The 17,737-nt window shown below is 34.7% G+C and overlaps 1 protein-coding gene across 2 annotated transcripts; it reads right to left on the bottom strand.

Annotated features, from left to right (window-relative positions):
* Positions 1–181: 181 nt before the first annotated feature.
* On the bottom strand, positions 182–17,637 carry LOC128209181 (CCA tRNA nucleotidyltransferase 1, mitochondrial-like). Of its 2 annotated transcripts, none has more exons than XM_052913102.1 (8): positions 17,515–17,637; positions 8,707–9,169; positions 6,745–6,874; positions 6,380–6,506; positions 5,851–5,936; positions 4,862–4,969; positions 2,741–2,853; positions 182–969 (listed from the first exon to the last, which is right to left on the bottom strand). In XM_052913102.1, exons 2-8 carry the CDS (start codon positions 9,151–9,153, stop codon positions 568–570), a joined length of 1,413 nt encoding a protein of 470 aa, XP_052769062.1. In that variant the 5' UTR covers positions 9,154–9,169; positions 17,515–17,637; the 3' UTR covers positions 182–567. The 2 variants fall into 2 exon arrangements, with proteins under 2 accessions (XP_052769062.1, XP_052769061.1); XM_052913101.1 differs by lacking the exon at positions 17,515–17,637 and adding an exon at positions 17,240–17,264.
* Positions 17,638–17,737: the final 100 nt, after the last annotated feature.

Below are 17,737 nucleotides of genomic sequence, written 5' to 3'. Positions count from 1 at the left end.
TACCAAATTTTTTTTAAATCTGTCTATCCTTTCATGAGTTATCGTCCGGAAACCATGAAAACCGACAGACCGACCGACCGACCGACCGACAGACAAGCTCACTCCTATATACCCCCTCAACCCATCAACATGAATTGGTGAGTGGAATAATATCCAAACAAAACAACTCCCAGAATAAGTACGACATTCAAATTTTATTACCTGAAATATTTGAAATCACAGTTGATTTTCATTGCCATTTCAAGTTTGCAAATGCAACCATTTACCAGTAGGTGTATTTGGATGGAACTTTCCCTATTGAAATTAGAGCAGATAGTTTTGGAGGTATTTATATCAACATTACAATGACAATGAACAATTATACATGTCTCAAATAAAGATACACATTAAGGTCTTTCATGTTGCACAGTATTTGATACAAGTTGGAGACCAAATGTCACATTGCAGCCCCCGGCTTGTCCAACAATGGTGGATCACATAATTCATCCTGTCAAATAAAGCTTACAAAAAACATTTCCATTGTTGTACAAATACATGTAAACAAAACATACTTTAATAAAATAGAGATCAAGATCTAATGTCCTTCAACAACGCCGGTATCTTATCTACCAGCTCTTCACGAGACAGCTGAAAGTCACTTTCTATCCAGCACAGTCGCAACTCACTCAACAACTTGGCAAATGTCGGTCCTTTCTTTAAATCCATGTCAATCAAATCTTTACCAGTGACTGGAAGTCTAGGCTGGGTCCAGTTTTCAATAGCAGTCCTGGCATCACTGTTGCCCTTATATTTGAGTAATTCAATTGCCCGTAGTTGTGTGCGGCTGTCTTTACCAGAAAGGCCGGCCACAAGGTGCTGGTAGTGGCGGAAAACAGGCTCTGTCTCAGGTCTGTCCCGGTAGGTCACTACAAACAAGCACGTCTTCAACTCCTCTGTAGACACCTTCAGCCTCTCATTCAACTGGTATACCTGCACAACCAAACTGATTGCATAAATACATGATCATCTTGTACAAAAACAAGAGCTTTCACTCTTGACTCTGTCAACTATTCCGCCGCTTTTCAGTGTAAGGATTGAAATGTTTTGGCGAAATATGCATGGATCACTGTAAAATTAGATAAGAATAATGCCTGCGAAGATTTGTGTAAAATTAAAAAACATTCAGCTTTAAATGAAATACAGACTTGATGGAAATACAATACATGATGTATTTGCTGAGATATTAAAATAAATGTGGTTACATGCAAAATTTTAACCAGAATTTCTAAGTCAAATAATAAAAGGCCATTATTTGTAAAAAAAACAGTTATCTAACTTGGTTTTTCAAGTAGGTTGGGTGGTTGAGTACCACTGTATAAAGTCTCAATGTAATACATCAAGTAGTTACTGAGATATTAACCTTGATGTGTGCTAACATTCAAAACCTTAACCAGAATTTCTGAGTCAATTAATAAAGGGGCAAAAATGATATAATAAAAGATAGAGTTATCCTGAATGGTTGGGAGTCTGTGTATAAAGTTTCAATGCAATACAGGATGTATTCACTGAGGTATTGACTTAAAAGTGGTTACATGCAAAACCTTAACCATCATTTCTAAGTCAAATAATAAAAGCCCATAATTTGCATTATATTCAAAAAAGTGTTATCTTACTTGATTTATTTAGTAGGTTAGATAGTTGGGAATACATATCTTAAGTTTCAATGCAATACATGATGTATTTGCTGAGAAATTGACTTAAATGTGGTAACATGCCAAACCTTGACAAGAATTTCTAAGTCAAATAATAAAGGCAATTATTTTGCATTACATGCAAACTAGAGTTATCTAACTTGGTTAATTAAGTAGGTTGAATGGTTGAGTACCATTGTATAATGTCTGAAAAGCAATACATCAAGTAGTTGCTGGGATATTAACCTATGTGTGTTTACATGCAAAACCTTAACCAGAATTTCTAAGTAGAATAATAAAGGGCAATTATTTGCAATAAATGCAAACAAGAGTTATCTAACTTGGTTAATTAAGTAGGTCTTATAAAGTCTTAATGCATACATCAAGTAGTTGTTGAGATATTAACCTATGTCTTCTTACATGAAAAACCTTAACCAGAATTTTTCAGTTGAATAATAAAGGGCAATTATTTGCATTAAATGCAAACTAGAGTTATCTTACATGTTTAATTAAGTAGGTTGGATGGTTGAGTACCATTGTATAAAGTCTCAATGCAATATATCAAGTAGTTGCTGATATATTAACCTGAGTGCTTACATGCAAAACCTTAACCTGAATTTCTAAGTCAATTAATAAAGGCCCATTATTTGCATTTCATTCAAATAAGTGTTATCTAACTTCATTAATTTAGTAGGTTAGATAGTTGGGAATACATATCTAAAGTTTCAATGCAATAAATGATGTATTTACTGAGATAATGACTTAAAGGTGCTTACATGCAAAACCTTAAACAAGGTGTGACGCTGACGCCGCCGATGCCAGGTTGAGAAGTATAGCTCGCCTTATTCTTAGAATAGTCGAGCTAAAGACACAAATTGAATGAAAACGTTCCGGTGAATTGAATTTATAAAACAACTAAGATAAGTTAATTTCTATATTTTCTATAAGTCCCAAAAGCTTTGACAAAGCCTGTGTTTCAAACACATCTGGAATATTTAAAAAAAAAAAGACTCAGGTGTGAGGAAAAATGAAAGAAAATCAAAACAGGTATTCTTGCAATACTGATCTACCTGTTCAGTGTTGGACAACAAGGCTGCTATACGTGTCATGGGGGCAGGGTCAGTGCCATCAGTCCGCTCACAAACAGCCTCCAGCTCCTCCAAGTTCAACTGTGATGGCAGACCTGAAACATGACATACAAGCATGATGAAATACTATAAGTAAAAATAAGAAAACTCATAAAATAGGCAAAAGGCCATTACTCTACTTTAGGGGAAAGAGGTTGCAGCCTTTTGGCAAAGGAGCTTCAAATAGGTAAACTACAAATTTGTTCAACATGTTTACCTTTCATTAAAATAATGCCACACTCTTAAACATATATGCATTGATGTTCGAATATAAAAATTGTACAATTTTTTAAGATAGTACAAGCAAATTCGTTGAATTGATATCCCCCCCCCCCCCTGATTGGGCTAAGTCAAGGAATGGAAATCAATTGTTGGTGAAATATATATATATGAGCTTGAGTTTCATTGTAACTGTTTGAAATAAAAAAAATATTGTTTATAATGTATCATTTAGAATTGACCAAGAAACCTAGTTTATGACTCCCATGTTACCCAGTTCCAAACTAATCTAAGATTTTATCGAGGCAAACATTCTGATCAAGTATCATGAAGATTGGTCCAGATATATTGCAAAAAATATAGCCTCTTGTGTCCACAAATTAGAGCAGATGTATTGCCTCTAGAGTGTTCCCAAGATTTCTGTAAGATAATTTTGTATGACCTAGTGACCTAGTTTTTGACCCCATGTGACCAATTTTAAAACTCATTAAAATTTCAATAAGGCAATCATTCTGACCAAATTTGAACATAACTGACAATGCAATACCAATGTTTGGTTCTGGTTTCTGACCACATGTGACCTAGTTTTGAACTATTCAACATCAATTAGATTGCCTTTAGTGTGTTCTCAATATTTTTTCTAAGATTTGACCTATTGACCTTGTTTTTGACCCATGTGACCAATTTTTAAAACGCAGTCGAAATTTAACCCAAGAGAACATTCTGACCATGTTTAAACATAATCCGACCAATCAACACCATAAAATAGTTTCGGACAAGATTTTTGAAAGATTTGACCTAGTAACCTAATTTTTATCACATGTGACCCAGTTTAAAACAAGTCCAAGGGTTCATCAAGGAAAACATTCTGATCAAGTTTCATGAATATTTGACTATGTATAATGCCTCTAATGTGTTCCAAAGTTTTTTCTAAGATTTGACCTAGTGACCTAGTTTTTGACCCCATGTGCCACACTTTTACAAGCGGTCCATATTTCATTAAGGGGTACATCATGACCAAGTTTGAACATAATTCGACCAATCATTTTTATTCGGGACAAAAAAAATCTTAAATTTGACCTAATGATTTAATTGTTGATCATATGTGACCCAGTTAAAAATAAGTCCAAGGGTTCATCAAGAAAACATTTTGATTAAGTTTTATTAATATTTGACCATGTATAATGCCTCTAGCATGTTCCAAAGATTTTTCTAAGATTTGACCTAGTGACCTAGTTTTAGACCCCATGTGACCAACTTTTTTAAGTGGTTCATATTTCACCAAGGGGTACATCATGACCAATTTTGAACAAAACTTGACCAATCATTACCATGTTATGGTTCTGGACAAGTTTTTTCCTAAGATTTGACCTAGTGACCTAATTTTCAATCACATGTGACCCAGTTTTATTTACGACCAAGAGTTCATTAAAGAAAACATTCTGATTAAGTTTCATGAACATTTGACAATGTATAATGCCTCTAGTATGTTCCAAAGATTTTTCTAAGATTTGACCTAGTTTTTGACCCCATGTGACCCACTTAAACACATGGTCTAATTTTGATCAAGGGGAACATTCTGACCAAGTTTGAACATTTTCTGATCAATGAATACCAAGATATGGTACAGGATGGATGGACGGAAGGATGGACAGACGGACGGACGGACAACGCCAAAACAATATCCCCCTCCCGAAACCTTCGATTCGGCAGGGGATAAAAAAGGGGAAGGGGAGAGAAGAAGGGGAGGGGGAATAGAAATGTATGTTTTGATACCATGACCCTGACATTTAAGACATCAAGCCACGAGTTTCCAGATGCAATCTTCACTGAGCTTAAGCTTACCTATGTACTGTGTGATGCCTGTCTGAACCATGGTTTTCAGGATGCTGGCTGCATGGTTGCCCACTATGATCTTCTTCAGCTCTGTCCAGATACGCTCCCCAGATATATCTGAGGTACATGGTTTGTATCTTAATCACTGAGTAAATCAAGTAATGTGATAAGATAGATAAAGTTTATTTCCATTCATGGGTCATGTGATATATGACATATGAATCAATTAAATGTTACAACATAAAAAACCAAAGAACAAAAAATAGGAGTCATCTCTCCTACATTTTTCATGTCTATTTGATTTCATTTGAAATTGTCTAACTATTATAAACCCTTTTAGCCTGAGTTTAATGTTTTGTTACTCATACTTTAAAAATTGTCTGCAATAGAAGGAAAGAAACACCAACATAATTCAATTGATGATAGTTCACTTTTCATTTTGATAAAAAGTTTACCGTAACTGAATGTTTTGACACATGACCATTAGGCAAACAATCATCATTCTTTAATCTGATTTTGTTCAATTAATGTCAGTTCTATAAATGTTCAGACGTTATTGAAAATGAAGTAAAAATCATTTTTCCAGTGTGGATGCTGAAATGAAAATTTTAATACGGTAGTAAACAATTTCAATTTTAAAAATTGATGGAAGTTATGCTATCCAATCAAAGTATAACAATGTAACAAGATGGCTGCAGATGGAACAGCAAAACCTGTCGGCTTTAAGTTTCATTTGTATATCTTGAATATTTTTTGAGTTAACCCATAATAACCAAGGTTATCATTTTGGACCCCAACACTGGGAACAACAATGCAAAGGCGATCAGTATGTCAATACCGTTTTCTTCAAAAAATAAGACAATCTGGCAACTAAGTCATTACACCAAGCAACTTATGTAAAGTGAATGTAGGAGGGTTTTTATTTTAATAGAAAGAAAAGGGCAATGTTCACATAAATATATGATGATTTTCCAACCATATATTCCAAATGCACCCACCTTTCAAACCATCCGCGTTTGCCTGTATAGCAGTTAGCGTGGCCTCTTCATGTTCATCTGGCCCCTCAGCAATCCTACCGTAAAACCTGAAAACACCCAAATTACAGACCATCTGTCAATGCATGTAATGAAGTTTGATTACAGTTTCTCAGTAATGTAAACAGTCAAAATTATCTTTTCTATAATTCTAAGTTATAGATACTTTTTATTACTCCATAAGACAAGTGAAATTACTTCTACCAGAAATAAACATTGATCACTATCTATAACATTATTTATTATACGAGAAAGATGTATGTAAAAGATTTATAATTAATTTTCTCAATATATTAAATATGTGGTCATTCAGAAAAGCTAACAAAACAAGCAAAATCAACTATAAGTTAATTAAGTATGCACCCTTTTGAAATACAATTATTTTTCACTTTTTAAGATAACTAAGTTACTTACAAAAAATCTTTTGAATTTTTAAAGACAACAATCATATTGTTCACAGTCTTATTGTGTATGACTTCAGAGGGAATTGTACCTGAAGTATCGGAGTATGCGGAGAAAGTCCTCCTGAATACGGTCAGCAGGCTCGCCAACAAACCTCACCTTCCTCTTCTTTACATCCTCAATACCGTTGAAGTAGTCATACACAGTTCCATCCACTCCTGCAACAAGAAGTCAACTTACATGTCTTTGTTGGCTATATGAATGGGTGACCCACTGTACCCTCTGAAACACATACTTGAATATGGAAAACTTTTAACACTTAGTTTTCAGGAAAATTTAGAGTGTCAACTGTTAAAAGAGTTTAAAACACATACAAATGGTTATCATATGACCAAACAGTCACCAAAACACAAGACTCATATGCCATGACTTGCCAATAATTGACAAAGTACAAACCTAGGAACATAGCATTGATAGTGAGGTCCCTCCTGTTGGCGTCTAGCTGCCAGTCTTTTGTGAACTCAACCTCTGCATGCCTACCGTCTGTGCGAATATCTATTCGCAGTGTTGTCACTTCGTAGTTCTCCTTCAGATAAAAGTGATATGAAGTAAAGTACCAAGTTAATGTTAAGTTTAATTTTATTTACTTAATGTTAATATGTTAAACTAAACTATGAAAAAAGCAGTACAAGGCAGAATATCAAGACAATGAATATATATTAATATCCAACATAGTTCATATGCTGTACTTCATATATGCAATAATTAAATGTAGTTGTATACAAATATGTTATTAAAGATGCACTGTTACTCCCAGATAAGATTTACCACAATTAATATTGTTTAAATATTCAAAAAGGATGAATAAATGTTGAAAACAATAGTTCTTATGAAGGATACGAAGTTTAATTTGAATGAAATGAGCATAAAAGTTAAAACACAGTATTTCTACCTTCTGAGACTATAGGAGACCACAGTAAATCTTTTAGCATTCACCAATCATTTAATATTTTTGCGCTTTCTGCTTTTAAAAACACAGTTACAATCTTGTTATCAGTAATTGTGTATGTATTGATTTTGAATAAAAATGCCACTTTAAGCAACTGGTCTTTAAACAAGAGCCGTCGTAAGAGAGCGCGCGCTCGACTATGCCGCTTTGACTTAGAATACAATAACGATGTAACAATACCAAGTTTGGTCTATTTATGTCAAACCTAACTAAAATTATTTGATACATATTAAGGTGACTTTGATGCTGCCCTCCCACCAGCCCGCCCAAACAATGATGCAAGTCATTCAAATAACTTGATTTCCCATTATGAAAATGTGGTTAAGAATATACAAATATGCCTTTCAAAGGAAATTAAAAAAAAAAAAAAAAAAAATAATAATAATAATTCAAGGGCCATAACTTGTATTTAGGCTTAAAACGGAGTTATGTTTCTTGTTGTAAGATGGTCGTAAATAATTTTGAATTTTATTAAGTGCATTTAATGAACGGTATAGAAGTTTTTTTCATTAAAATCCCAACTTGCCCTTAACTTTTACTTGCCTAAAACTTTAACCTTAGTCAATATTGCCTAAAACTTTAACCTTAGTCAATCAGGGGCCATAACTTATATTAAGGATATGGAGTTATGTAACCTCATTGAGTGATGGTCCTGAACAATTGTGTGAAGTATTAAGTCAATTGAATGAAGGGTATAGAAGTTATTAAACAATATCCCAACCTGCCCTAAAACTTTAACCTAAATTCCATAGACAATCAGGGCCATAATTTGTATAAAAGATAATATGGAGTTATCTAACCTCATTATGTGATGGCTCTGAACATCTGTGTGAAGTATTAAGTCAATTGAATGAATGGTATTGGAGTTTTAAGTGAAAATCCCAACTTGCCCTAAAACTTTAACCTGCCCTAAAACTTTAACCTAAGTCAATCAGGGGCCATAACTTGTATTTAGGATAATATAGAGTTATGTAACCTCATTGTGGGATGGTCCTGAACAACTGTGTGAAGTATTAAGTCAATTGAACAAAGGATATAGAAGTTATTAATAAATATTCCAACTTGCCCTAAAACTTTAACCCAAGTTCCATAGTCAATCAGGGGCCATAATCTGTGTAAAGAATAATATGAGTTATCTAACCTCATCATGTGATGGCCTTGAACAACTGTGTGAAGTATTAAGTCAATTGAATGTAGGGTATTGGACTTATAAGTGAAAATCCCAACTTGCCCTCAAACTTTAACCGGACGCCGACACTGACGCTGATGCTGGGGCAAGTAGTATAGCCCACCTATTCTTCGAATAGTCGAGCTAAAAAGGCATTATAAATTAAATAGTGTCAATACCTCAGACTTAGCTATAACCATATATGTGATGATATTATTCATAAAAAATTCATGACCCGCACCTTGTCATTGATTCTGGCGGTGATGGTGCCATGACTTTCACCCTTCTTATTGATCATCCTGATCCCTTCCAGCTCAAACATCTCCTTCATCTGTGTGGGAGTCGCTGTTGTCGCCAGGTCTATGTCATGACAAGCCTTCCCCATGAGCAAGTCCCGCACTGGCCCTCCTGCTATCCGAATCTCATACTGGTTTTTCTCAAACATTGAAATTAATGTCTTCAACTCAGGGGTAAACAAGGCATGGTATTCAGGTGTGTCAATCTTCATTGTGATTAATTTGCCTTTCATCTTTGAGTTATACTGTTTATTAGATGTAAAATATTTGACGTTTGAACACTGTTTATAAGGTACTATTTTACGATGCCATTTTACTGATGGAAGACACACATTAACTACGAACTGTGAGAAACAAGGAATAATGGCTTTCACCGATCCACTCTGGAACATTGAGGCTTGGTCAGATCTGCAAAAACAAAAGATGTTTGTTAAACATGATGTTGTGTCAAAAGAAATGAATACAATAATGATGTAATATGTGCCTGTCAAAAGCAATAAATCAAATTAAAAAGTAAACAAGAAACAATGCAATGCAATAAAACCAGGTTTTCAATGATTTATAGAAAAACTTCAGCCTTCATTGTGGGATTCAATTTCACCTTTTTCCTATTTTTAGTAACAGTGACCTTGACCTTGACACTAGGGGCCCAAAATGCAATCCCATGGAAGTCCTCCATAAACTCTTCCTACATACATGCAGAGTTACAGAAAAGTTTTCCGATGTATTTGAGTATTACTCCGCATTTTTTTTTGTGATTGGAAACAATAACCACATTTGTTGTGATTGGAAACAATAACTCGTATTAACAACTTGTTAAATATTATAATAGTTAAACAAGAGGCCCAAAAGGGCCTATGCTCTACTGGCATGGCTTTTGTGGTCATATCAATCCAGAGCATGTATGTATGGGTAAAAGGCAACAGACATAAATTATGGTTTATGTTTTGTGTTTGGCTTACCTGAAAACGTAGCACGTTCAACATCTGAGCCCAGAAAGTATTGTAAGCAGATTAGTTGCATGAACTATTTTAATATGTGCCAAGTAAAAGTCATCTGACAAAAACAAAATGCTTTCAAAACTGTACTCATAGTAAAAATTTCTGTAGTTTTAAAAGTTAAAAAAAGTTGGTCAAAAGGTCAAAGTCAAGGGCATCCTAGGACAACATTGATCAATTTGAACAAACATTCACAATCAATTGTGCTGAGATGGATGTACGAACACACAAAAAGATTTTCAAACCTTTCCAGATTTATGTTTACCAAACCTGTGAACCCTGGGTGTGGCCAGTAATGACACCAGGTGCATAACTTAAACATTCACAACCAATTTTGTTAAGATGAATGCGCAAACTACAGAACTTAAAGCTAAAAAATGGCCTTTGGGCTTTCAACAAGAACAAGGCAGAGTAATTCACAAAATCAACTGCAGAAGCAAAAAGCAAATTGTCTCTCAAAATCCTAGACTTGCAAATTGTCTCCCTTAACTCTAGACTAGAATTAACATATACATGTAAACTTGGCTAAAAATAGAATTCGCTCATGCAGACCTGGCTAAAAATAGAAAGCATTTCTTTAAAACTTTCATGGCCCATAATCTAGGCATTCATGGGCGGATCTTGCTGGTTTTCGAAAGGAACCAAGCTCTAATGGATATCTAGATACTGTACAAGTTTCATCGAGATATAATCAAAACTGAAGACTGTATCGTGTTCACAACCAATTGTTTACACAATAGCATTTTTTTATACTATCAAGGGCCATAATCTAGGCATGCATGGGCGGATCTGGCTGGTTTTCGAAAGGAACCGAGCTCTAATGGATATCTAGATACTGTACAAGTTTCATCGAGATACAATCAAAACTGAAGACTGTATCGTGTTCACAAGCAATTGTTTACAGACGCACGACCGCACGGATGCACGGATGCACATACTACGTACACATTACCATCGCATAAGCTCTTCTGGCCTTTGGCCAGTAGAGCTAAAAATGAGTGAAACTGAGTGTTTGCAGTTGCTGAATAGTGTATATAGTTCACATAACAAAATAAACTTGGATTTCAAAACAAACACATTTAACACTAAGTGTAAACTAACAATGACTAGAACATCTATCTATGTATCATACTATGACATTATAACAACATATAACATTATGACAATAATCCTAAACACACATTCATGATTGACTAGAGCAGCTATGACATTAAACCATCATTATGGCATTTATAATATAAATATTCTGTAAATTTAAACATCACTTGTTAAAACTTGTGATTATTATCTCAAATGAGAATCTGATCAATTATTGACCCTACGTCACCAACTATTTTTGATGGTGGGTTTCAATGTTTTAATACATTTGACCGAGTTGGTAACACAGAACCTTTTTTCGACCTCTTTTTCTTGACATATTTGCGGTTAAGCTTGCATATATAGACACGTGAGTTTCCACCTGCATCTGTCTATAATTTTTTAGCATCGTATTTACTCCTTGGTCAACAGAAGGCGTCTTTAATGAAAACCTGAGGTCTTCGATTATTTCCGACTTGCTTCCAGAAAATGATCGGCCAATTACAAAAACGATTATCTATTTGAACTGAGTTAAATGAATTAACCAAATCGAGTTCGCCGAATTAGATAAAATAAGTTTCCAATTATCATTTTTATTTCATTACCTCCTTTTTAAATTAATTAAGTATTTTGCCTTTTATTATGTATTTTGGTGCTCATCGAATTTTAAACAGTTGCATTTTCTTTGATTTTAAATGTGTATTTACGCAAACTCGCACCTTATTTGAAACTGCATTCATGTACGCATACATAATTCTAATAACCAATATATGTGCAAAAAGCTACAAATACATGCTCAGTAGCAAAAAGTTTAAACATAAACCCGGTTTAGTGGCAATGGGCAAACGCCAAAGACATAGAACACAAAATCACAAACAAGAAACATAGAAAAGCACAAAACTCTACAAACAGCACAGTGCATAAATACTATATATATATAAACAAGAGATGTTTGTCAAACATTATGCCCCCTGAGCGCCAAGTTGCCAGAAATATTTGGACAATTGAATGAAATATGCATGGACTGAAATGACAGCTGATTTGTCATTGGATGCATATGAGGCAGGTCATCTACTGGTCATACCTAATCTTCATGTCAAGTTTGATGACCATAGGTCCGGGAATTGTTGAGTTATCACTCGGACAAGCTTTGGTCTTCCAACAGACCGACCGACATGTGCAAAGCAATTATATAACCCCTCTGCTTCGAAGGGGGGCATAATTAAACTAGATGTTCACTGAAAACTGATACTTCAACTCATGCATTTAGTGACATATAAATTTCTACTGTCTACTATATAAGACAAATATCAGAACAATACTCTTACTTTAAAACTTTACTGAAGAAAATATATCCTTGATGATCATCTATCTTAGTTTGAAACAAACATGGCACTTAGTGGATAGAGGAGCTTGAGGCAAATTTTCTCCAAAATTGCATAAGATGCACTTTACTTATGATAACTTAAGAAGGCAAATAAATGCCCAACTAAAATAGTAACATAAAAGAAAATCATTTCTATACAAACATTTATACATCAATCCCAATCATCTGTGCATGCATTAAAAAAATATGGACAATCAGAAAACCTTTTTTCAGCTTACAGTCACACTGACCTTGACCTTTGACCCACTGACCTCAAAATCAATAGGGTTCATCTGCTGGTCATGACCAATAAGCCTACCTAGTATGAGGTCCCTGGGTCAAAGCGTTCTCAAGTTATTGATCGGAAACCGTTTTTCATGTTAAGGTCACACTGACCTTGACCTTTGACCCACTGACCTCAAAATCAATAGGGTTCATCTGCTGGTCATGACCAATACACCTACCAAGTATGAGGTCCCTGGGTCAAAGCGTTCTCAAGTTATTGATCGGAAACCGTTTTTCATGTAAAGGTCACACTGACCTTGACCTTTGACCCACTGACCTCAAAATCAATAGGGTTCATCTGCTGGTCATGACCAATAAGCCTACCTAGTATGAGGTCCCTGGGTCAAAGCGTTCTCAAGTTATTGATCGGAAACCGTTTTTCATGTTAAGGTCACACTGACCTTGACCTTTGACCCACTGACCTCAAAATCAATAGGGTTCATCTGCTGGTCATGACCAATACACCTACCAAGTATGAGGTCCCTGGGTCAAAGCGTTCTCAAGTTATTGATCGGAAACCGTTTTTCATGTAAAGGTCACACTGACCTTGACCTTTGACCCACTGACCTCAAAATCAATAGGGTTCATCTGCTGGTGATGACCAATACACATACCAAGTATGAGGTCCCTCGGTCAAAGCGTTCTCAAGTTATTGATCGGAAACCATTTGGTATTCCGACCGACCGACAGACAGACAGACAGACAGACAGACAGACCGACCGACATGTGCAAAACAATATACCCCACTTTTTTCAAAAGGGGGCATAATAATTGGTATGTTTATCAAGAATTGTTAGGTACCGCCTTGGAACGGTCAGTAAAATGTAAATTTAATGGGGGTTTAAACCAGTTTAAACCAAGTTTCACTTTTTAAAAACCTTGTTAATAATATAAAAAATCTGCCAATCAAAAGCAATAAAAATAGTCATTCAAGGGCCATAATATGCTTTAAGGGTTAATATGGAGTTATGTAACCTAAAAGTGTTATGGCAAACAAATATTTTTATTTGAGAAATGGAAGTCATTCAATCCATTCTCTTTTTGTCTGAAAGTCATCATTGCTGATAGTAAGCAGAATTTATAATTGACTTTGGAGGATAACGTAAGTCAATTGAATTGCCTCAAAAACATTTTTTTATTTGACACATTCTGCATGTGCATTACAGTGTACTTTATTTGCATATGACAGTGTCTCAAACAAATATGATGATTTATAAAATTCTTCTCTGTGTACAAAAAGGTTAAGGTTTTCAAAGCAATAAATATAATTATGTGAATACATATTTTCGTACTTGCGTTTAAAATTATTTTTGATATTTCACCAACTTGGATCTGCTCAAAAAATACCCCTGAATTCTATCATAATCCCCCTGAATTGTTAACCTTTCTGAACAAATCCCCCAGAATGGTCTCCATAAATATGGCTTGTATGCTATACAGTTCTTTCTTTCATGAGGATATAAGTGACTAGGTTTATTTCCATAATGGTTGTTTTGTATGTTATTGGCAGTCTTCCCGAAATTGTAAAAATACTGCCTGTCCAACGGACAGGCACTTCGGAGTTTTTGCCTGTCCGAAAAAATGTTTGCCTGTTCGAACAAATATGTCATTACTCAAGTACTGGTTAGCGACCTATTATTCGCCCAAACCACTTTTTTGCTAACCCAGTTAAAACCAGTCAAAACGAAATATTTTACACAAATCAGTCTGGCGTTTCATTGCGGCATCATTTTTGACAGATATCAGCTGTTTTTTTTGCGTTCAAATGTAAGTAGTATGTGGAATTTGTCCCAAATAAACATTGTTTACACTTCTGACCTTGTAAGTTGAATGCGGGGATTATGTCATCACGCGCGCGCTCATTTGCATGAGGCCCTGTAAGGATTTTTGATTTTTCATTATACCTTGCACTATCAGACGACATTATTGATTTGTCATAATAATTATACCTTGCACCATCAGACGACATTATTGATTTGTCATAAAGTATAAAACCGGTGTTAAATTATACAAATACCATAAATTGCTGTATTTTACGTTCAATTTTCGAAAAAGCAAATGGTAAAACCTGAAAACAGTGAAGTAATCGCCGAATTTTTCGTCTAAGGGAAGCAACTCAAATTTGAATTAATGATTACATTCTTGTACGGACATACGTTGTCCCTCTTCGGAAGTCTATAAATAACCATACATAGTGTAGGTCATGTTTTAAGAAGGAATCCCGGTAGCATTTTAAATTTCTGCAAAGAGGTGGCTTACCAAGTAGGTGCTGTATCATTTTAAACATACAGTACATAAACAGTATGTTAACATATTATATTTATTGATCAATTGTCGTTTTAAACAGTCGCTAGACTTGTCAAATAAAATGAAAATGTTTAAAGATATAGTTTAGAGAGAAACATATGAAAACATCGTATGAACAGCGAATTTATGGGGTGGGCGAATAATTGGTACAGTAGGGTGCTTATTTTAGCGAAGTTATAGGGGTACTTTGCACGTGGGAATATTCGGAATCCCTAGCTATTTTTAAAAACAAATTACACAGTTTTTGTCGAAAGAGCCAACCTATCTGAGTGTAAAGTTTTATCGTAATAGCTTATCTTGTGTCAAAAGAAACATAGGAAAAACCTCCATTTCCGGCTGGAAAGGGGTCGCTAACCAGTATACATAAAGAGTAAAAAAATGAATGTCAACTTTTTTTATGCTTTCCTGATTTAATTCACACTAAAAACTACATAGACATGGCGTTCAGTAAAAAAACCACACTTGGTATGGCAAAAAATATTCAAACACCGCCGCCATTAAGGTGCTTTCTGGTTTTTCGGTCTTCCGGTAGTTCCACCAACAGCTGCCATTTTGACTGCAGACGAATTTTATTGAGTGCCGACGATTTTGATTGTACCTTGTTCAAGTTGTTGCAAACCAAGAATCAATCAAATCAGAAGTTATAAAATGCTGTTACTGATGAATCATATTTACTCTTTTATCCCCGGCAATCAACATCATGATTGCATATCGGAAATGGCCAACTCTTGGCGATGTTATTTGACGTAAATATCAGCATGGGAACAACTTACTACCGCAACGGCAAATAATCAGCATATATTTTAGAGACATTTCGCTTTCAGGTACCTTTTTTGCTATTTAGTCTACTCAAAAATATGTCGGTCATCGGGACCGTCAACTTTGGAAGACCTGCCGGACCTGTACAAAATTTGTCGGACATGTCCGGCGGACCGGCACATTTCGGGAAGACTGGTTATTGGTCATAAAATGACATAATAATGTCATAATAATTTTAGGCCAAACAATGGGTCAAATCCCTGCGATAAATATTTGGAAAAAACAACAGAACAGTATTCAATAATTATCCATTATCCATTTGCCCTCTCGCATTTGCGAGTAAATATTGAGGTTGGACAGGTCGAAAATCAAACACATTCTTCTGTCCAGGCAAGTAACATTCTCAAGATCCAAATATCAATATTCTTAATTTCTAAAACGAAATGATTTGGAAAAACATTCAGATTAAAATACCAGATGTATAAACAGTTTACTCTTAACCAGAATTTTGATTGTATGATGTCATCTTTGGCAAGTAAAATTTTAGCATTGTAATGATTTGACTAAAATGTGTGTAAACATTGCTTTTGCTAGTCAATTTGAATAGCTGAAAAAAATACCATATGTGTAAAATCCTTTGAAGATTTTGTCTATGGAAAATGCAGGGCAAGTAATTTTATGCTGGGCGAGTCATTACACCTTTTAAAGTTATCTTTTATTGACATCTTCACTTGGCAAATAGTATTTATGCTTCTCTTATATGTTTTATATAAGAATTCATGTTATGAATTTGCTTATTTATATTATTGTAAGCTATTATTATTGTAATCATCACATATTTTGCCATTGGAGCTGGTATACATTTTTAAAACTATGTACCACATCTTAAAACATAGTTGGTTAAAAAGCTCACAAAAGCTAATGTTGTACTTGTTGCTATCTAGTCTAAAATAATAGACGTGTTATACGGGATTCTTTCAATCCCTAACTTCTAAACGGGTTTGTGCAAAAACCGGGTGGGTTTGAAAAATTGCATTTAGTTAAGTATTTTATGTTTAAAATGGATAATAAAGGTTTATATTCATATTTTACCATGTAAGTGCAAAGCTATTTTGCACACAACAAGCATTAAATGCATTAAAACACATGATTTACCTTTCCAATAAAACGAAACTTCACTGACACAGACAACAATTATGCCAAGCGGAACAACTCGACCTAATCGTAATAACTCGGCCACCTCCGACAAGCTTCGAGACAGACCTAGTAAATGGCCATGGCGGAAGTGTTACGATTGATATAAACTGTGAACTGCAGCCTTGCATGTATACATCATTATGTTTTGACAGAATGAAATGAAGAAAAACCCATCAAACTCATAATAACTCGTTGGATATCTATGTTTTTGTATATAAAATAACATTATCTGGTAATATTTCTTGTTTTTATGATATTTTATAGACGCAATATGCTTTAACGCGGAATCCCGATCGGAATAACTACCTACTTTTGGTACAAAACGATTTGTACGTGAAGGATTTGCCATATTAAAAATCTTAAAATCCATCAACGTACAATTATTTGGACTAGTTGCTATCTTGCAGACAAAAGAAATCTTACTTTCAGGGACTTAAATGTTTGAGACCTGCACAAGACATTCAGGGAATATAAAACCGCCAAACTAACACAAATTTGATAACCATGCTGTTTTTGGGAGGAGCCCTTTCTGGGTATACCGAGTTTAAATATCTTTTGTTGCCTATATTTTAAAGTGGACTGTAACCTTAAATCACATAGGCCGCGAAATCATATTACAACTAAGTTTTATTCTAAATGGACAAGGTTTGATGAAGATAGTGTGAGGCTAAACTAGCCCACAATTGTAATCATTTCAACAAAAATAAAAATTAAGAAATAACAGGCGCCATTAATCTGCGTTTTCTATTGTAAATGTTGTTTACCCCTTCGCGGCTTCGTCAGTTGAAATTTATCGAATAAAATTTTGGTTACCGTATCGGTTACAAACAACTATATCTACTTTGAATATAAAGAAAATAAAAATTGTAACAATTCGGGATTTTCTTTCTACATCTTAAACGTTCCAGCTGTTGGTAAAGCTGTTTTATATACACCTTAAAGGCGTATTAGTTCATGCAAAAACGCAAAACAAATTTAAATCAATGG

Source organism: Mya arenaria, chromosome 11 (assembly GCF_026914265.1).
Source record: "Mya arenaria isolate MELC-2E11 chromosome 11, ASM2691426v1".
Lineage (NCBI taxonomy): Eukaryota > Metazoa > Mollusca > Bivalvia > Myida > Myidae > Mya > Mya arenaria.
This window is presented reverse-complemented; position numbering and strand designations above follow the sequence as displayed.